General features: G+C 54.8%; 1 protein-coding gene across 1 annotated transcript in view; it reads right to left on the reverse strand.

Annotated features, from left to right (window-relative positions):
• Positions 1-888: 888 nt before the first annotated feature.
• Positions 889-5,476, reverse strand: part of CARMIL3 (capping protein regulator and myosin 1 linker 3) — an 8,579-nt gene continuing 3,991 nt past the window's right edge. Inside the window, exons 10-17 of the mRNA XM_021718442.1 lie at positions 5,325-5,476; positions 4,858-4,986; positions 4,093-4,159; positions 3,900-3,989; positions 1,909-2,027; positions 1,645-1,825; positions 1,363-1,473; positions 889-1,237 (exon numbers count right to left, since the gene is read on the reverse strand). The exon at positions 5,325-5,476 is cut by the window's right edge and continues 62 nt beyond it. Coding sequence (XP_021574117.1) covers positions 1,209-1,237; positions 1,363-1,473; positions 1,645-1,825; positions 1,909-2,027; positions 3,900-3,989; positions 4,093-4,159; positions 4,858-4,986; positions 5,325-5,476 — 878 coding nt within the window. The 3' untranslated portion in view covers positions 889-1,208. The remainder of the gene's footprint in view (positions 1,238-1,362; positions 1,474-1,644; positions 1,826-1,908; positions 2,028-3,899; positions 3,990-4,092; positions 4,160-4,857; positions 4,987-5,324) is intronic.

The following is a 5,476-nucleotide window of genomic DNA, read 5'->3' on the forward strand; positions in this document are numbered from 1 at the left end:
GGATGAGCACGCAAGAGTGTTCACCAAGATACCTTCTCCCTCTATCCCTTTAGCTGATAGTATACTAATGTAGCGGTCATTTATTGAGCATCCCCTGGGTGTCGGGCACTGTGCCAGGTGCTGGGACTACCCGGGGGATTAAGACACAGCCTCTACCCCTAGAGGAGGCAGAGATGTATGGAACAGAGACACAGAGAGAGAGAGAGAGAGAGAGAGAGAGATGACAAGTCGATACACAAATGTGATTAAGTGTGACAGGTGCAAAATTGTGAACCTGCTCAGGATGCAGTGGGGCACACTAAGGGAGGGTTCACTTTGGATGAGTGGGGAAAGCTTCAGTAAGGACTTCATGGAGGAAGAAGCTTTTGAGTAGGGCCATGAATGCCAAGGTAGACTTTGTTAGGACACCATGGGAAACAATTCTATTTTTGACCTTCTTGCACCAAAGAGACTTCGGATCCGACTGCAACAACTTTGACCATCAAGGGTGTTACCAGGATAATGCAACACCACGTAATTCCACCTTTAGTGTGCATGCATGTGCACGCACACATACCCACACATCTCCCCAATCTTCCCCTAGTACACTGGAGTCTTTCAATCCCATCACACCCCCAAAGCTGGACAGATACAGTTTTGGTTTCTGTCATTTTGGTTCCTTTCTAGCCAGCTCAGCCCTGACTCTGTACACAGCACCTACCCTATCTTGGGGACGTGTCAGTCCCTTTCCTTGGGCAGATCTCTGTACTATCCCTTTCTCCTCTCAGAACCCTGCTTCATTCCTGTGTAATGTCCCTCACTTTTCCCCACCATAGTCAAGCTCTGGGGGCTTGTGGGAAGGAAACAGATGGGGGCAGTGAATGGGGAAGACAGCAGAGACTCGAGGCAGGCAGTGATTTTTTTTTTTTATTCTATACAAGTGGGGAGAGAGCTCCTGGGGATAGAGGGACAGAGATCTGCCCTCCCGGGGAGGAGAGAAGCCCCCACCCCAACGCTCTCTGCAGAGCAAGGCATTGAGAGCCTCCCTCTCTCCAGGTTGCTCCCTCTCTTCCGGTTCCCTGCCTCCTGCTGTCCCATGCCTGGTCCTGCCATCCTGCCCCTGTAGGACAGTGGCTGGCAGGAGGCCCTGGGGAAACAGGATGGATGGGGGTCTGAGTCCTTGTGAGGCACATGTCGCGAGGAGGGCTGGGAGGGTGTTGTGGCAGCTGTCAGTCTGTTCCCGGCTCACTGCTTCCTGCTGGGGACAAATCCAGGGAGCTCTGTTTCCTGGGCAGGGACAACCAACTACCTGGTGTTGGGGTTTGGGGGTGCCATGCTGGGCAGATGGGCAGGAAGGGAGATCCACCCTCCTACCACTGGCACCTGTGAGGTCAGGGGGTTGTCTTCTATCAGGCTCTAGCTTGTCACAGGACTGTGCCCGTCGTGTCCTTTTGGGCTTCAGAGGGGCAGTTCGGCGGCCTGGATCAGGGGGCCCTGAAATAAGTCAAGGCAGGCCTGGCACATGAGTGGGGCTCACAGGCCGGGGTGCTCATCCAGGCTGTGACTCCTGGTTGTCACTTATTCCAAGCCCCGGAAGAGGACCTAATGTGGGCAGTGAAGTCCCAGAGATGCCCCGAGAGCCCCCACTCAGCCAGGGTGGCAGACCTTGGACCTCAGGCTCCTCTTGGTCTTGCTGTGAGCCCAGCCTGAGCCGAGGTTTGTTGGCTCCGGGGGCTACACTCCCAGCCTCGGCCTCCTCCCTGCCCCCTGGCTCCTGGGGAGGCCGGCGGCCCCTGGGCACCACTACTGGCTTGGGGGGTCGTGGAGCTAAAGGGGGGTCCTGCAGCTGGCAGAGGAAAGAAAATGATGGGTCAATTAGTCCCTTTGCCTCATCAAAGTACCTTCCCTACCCACCTTGCCAGCCCTCACCTTGGCATTCCTAGCTGGAATTATCCTCTCCGGAAATAGGCCCCCCTCCTTCTCCTCCTCTCCATCTTGGGAGGCTGGGCTGGGGCTCTGGCAGCTGTGGTTGGGGGCACACTCCTCAGCTGGGGGATGGGGGAAAGGAGAAGCTGCAGGAACAGGCATTCTTTTTTGCATTGGAGTATCACTCTATCGCCCAGGCTGGAGTGTAGCGGCACAGCTCACGGCCTCCGCAGCCTCCACCTGCTGGACTCAGGTGATCCTTCCTCCTCAGCCTTCCAAGTAGCTGGAACCACAGGCACACACCACCATACCCGGCTAATCTTTTGATTTATCGTAGAGACAAAGGCTCGCCAAGTTGTTCTAGGCTCAGGCAATCCTCTCGCCTCAGCCTCCCAAAGTGCTGGGATTACAGGCGTGAGCCACCACGCCTGGCTTAGGAAGAGGCATTCTTGCATAGCCCTTCCTCTGCCTTCTCTCTCCAAGCAGCTCTGGGGGCCAGAACTTTCCCCTGCTCCAAGCCCATTTGCTCCCACATCTCTGCCTTTGATGTTCCCTCTACTCCCGCATTGTCTTTGGCCTTGGTCCTCAGACTCTGTCCCAAGACTATCACCTCTGGAGGGGGCTCAGGCCCAGCTGCCCCTCTTGCAGAGCAGTGCTGAGTCCTTTCCTGCTGGAGCAGAGCCAGAGCCCAGGGCCTGCTGGATCCACAGGCACGGCTGCCTATCCAAGGCTGCAGTGCCCCGGGGCCCTGCCAAGGCTGCAGCCTGGCATTCCGAGAAATCTGACAGTCTGATTTAGATGGAGAGGTGCCCTGGCATGCTTGTTTCCCTGCCCCTGTGGCTTTAAGCAGCACAAACCTGTGGGTATGCTGCCTGGAAGATGTTGTTTGTGTGTATAGCTATGAGGTGTGTGAGAGGGACCTGGAGGTGTGTGTGCAGTGGAGCAGCTGACTATTGCGGTTTCCTAAATGAGGGATGAACCCCTGCTTTAGGTGCTCTACCTAGTCTGTGTAGGGTATGGAGAAATCAGCAAAGATGCCCCCAGTGCTGGGTTGGCCTTGAAGGATGAGGCAAGGGCACAGGCACTGCCAAGTCTCAGGTCAGCCGAGCTCTGCACCATAGGGAGAGAGGGGCAGGGGCAGGCGGGATGGGAGTGGGCAATGGGAGGCATGCAGCCGAGCCAGACCCACCTGCTCAGTTCTCAGCTCTCCCCAGCTCTCACACCCTGAGTTAGAGGTGGGAGTGAGGAAGGTAAGGGGGTGTCCACATCTATAGGGAGATTTTGCCCGTGCTGAGATTGTTAGAGGGTCATATTCCAGGTCTTTGGGAACTTACATCGACACTGAGATGACCAGCTTTTCCTTAGTGGCTCCCTAAGCAGAAGGTGCTCAAACCTAGCAGAAGGGAAGTGCCATGCCTGGAATAACCCTTCTCCTCTTTATTCTTCCAGTCATAAAGCCAGAAAGTAAAGGACTTACGGTCATGGGTAGCTGAGCGGAACTCAGGGTTTTGACCTCCAGGGCAGACCTCTTGCCCCTTTTTTGGGGTGCCTTTCTGAGTGGGCTGAGGGCGAGTTGATGAGCTATTTTTGGAGGAGGCTGGTCCATCTGAGGTAGGCCTGGCACAGCTGGCAGTTTGATTTGCCCATCTCTTCCCAGCTAAGGTGCAGCAAGAAAACTTCCCTATAGACAGCGTCACTGTGCTGACGGTGACCTGAGCTGGCCCTTGTCCTAGAGAATTCACCAGTCATCCACCAAACATTGTTCCCGTCTGCTGACCCTGGCAAAGCCACTTTTATGTCGTAAAAACCTTTCTTTGGATTGGGTCGTCTGTCTCCTTTGGATGCAGCTTTGTAAATATCCTTAAACATTTCACTTTTGACTTCTCACTGTCCCACTTTGGTCATAGATTCCCCAACACAGGGGACATGGCTTCCATTTCTGTGGACACACCCTGGGCCTTCAGTACTGCTGCCTGAGAGGAGGCTTTCCATACCTATGTGCCATGTTGCCTCTGCTCGGCGCATGGCGCTGAAGCTCGGCTTGGTGCTCTGGGGTAGTGGCGGGGGCTTCCAGGCTCCAGGCCCTGGAGTGGAGGAAAAGGATGCAAAGGAGAATGGGAAAAGGCAAATTAGGATGGCCCCCTGAGACAGGGCTCAAAGGAAGGATGTGAGGGTAACCATCCTCACCTGAATCATCCGAAGAGCGCCGTTTCTGCCAGGCCAGGGCACTGCCCTCCAGATCTGAGCCTGTGCCCTGAAAGGACAGATGAGTCAGGTCATGAGAAAAGTCCCCTCCACGGGGCGACTGCAGCTGACAACAAGCTTTTGCTTTAGCATCTCCATGCTATTCTCATGTCATTAGTCCTTAAACACTGGGACCATGTTTCCTGAAGAGTAGCACCTGTACCACCCCAGGGGCACAAAAATGGTCTGCACAGATGAGCATACTATTATCTTCAGAGTTACATGTTTATTTTATGTGTAGTATGGAAAAAAAATGACTATTACAAAAAGCCCATGATTCTAAAGATGAAAATGCTTGGGTCCAGACTAAGTTTACAAAGGTGAGTTGATTTAAATAAAAACATCATATAAATAATAATACAGGTGGCACATGGAAAAGGTTAGAATCAGTCACAAAGGCTATAATCAAGTCACCAAAGTTTGGGAGACAGTGCTCTAGAGGTAAGTATTTTTATGGCTCCCCATTTTACAGCAAGAAAGTAGAGGCACCAAGAGGCTGAGTGCCTACTCTGGGCAGACGTGTGGTTGGGGAAGAGCCGTAGCTACTCTATGGCAGGCATGTGGTGAGGGCAGAGCCGTAGCTGACACCTTCTAGCGCCAAAGCATCTGCTTTCTCCACTGAACCACCAGGGATGAGAGACCGGGAAGGAGAGGGTGGCAGACCAGTCCCCTCAGGACCCTCAGCTTGCCATCCCAGGCTCCCCTCACCTCTCGTTTCCCGTCGAAGCTCCAACCTTTGGCTCTTTCCGACCCAGGAAGGGCAACACCGTGCAACCTTGGCTGCTGTGCCGTCCCAGGGGCTGGGCCCTCCTCCCCTGGCTCCGACCCCTCAGTGCCCTAGAACAAGGTCTCCTGCTTACAAGAAGTTCCCAATGGAGAGGGAGCTCCACAGGCAGCAAGGGAGTTGTGGGGAGGACCTCTGCCCTACTGAGCCTCCAGCCCTGGGGCAGGCCTGCCCAGACCCACTGCAGAGTTCTTCCAATGACCTCATTTGCATACAAGTACTCCCAGCATGCTCTTGGCCACCAGGTCACAAGACCACAAGGAGCAGGGAGTTTGAATGATCAATGGTCCCCAGCACTCTCCCTGGGTCCTAGCATTCTCCCATTAAGCTTCATTAAGGATACACGTGGGGCAGGAGAAGGGGAAGATGCACCACCCTCTCCCTCGCTTACCATCTTCCTGCGGAAAGAAGGCCCCCGGCTCCCCCCAAATCCAGGGAGGACGTTGCTCTCCTCCTCTGGGCTCCAGCAGGGAGAGGAGTTATTGCCGAGGCTTGGGGGGTCTGGGCTGGGGGGGCTCTCCTGAGTTGGAGGTGGGGGTGGGG

This window comes from Carlito syrichta, unplaced genomic scaffold (genome assembly GCF_000164805.1).
Source record: "Carlito syrichta isolate Samal-C Ts95f unplaced genomic scaffold, Tarsius_syrichta-2.0.1 Scaffold312194, whole genome shotgun sequence".
Lineage (NCBI taxonomy): Eukaryota > Metazoa > Chordata > Mammalia > Primates > Tarsiidae > Carlito > Carlito syrichta.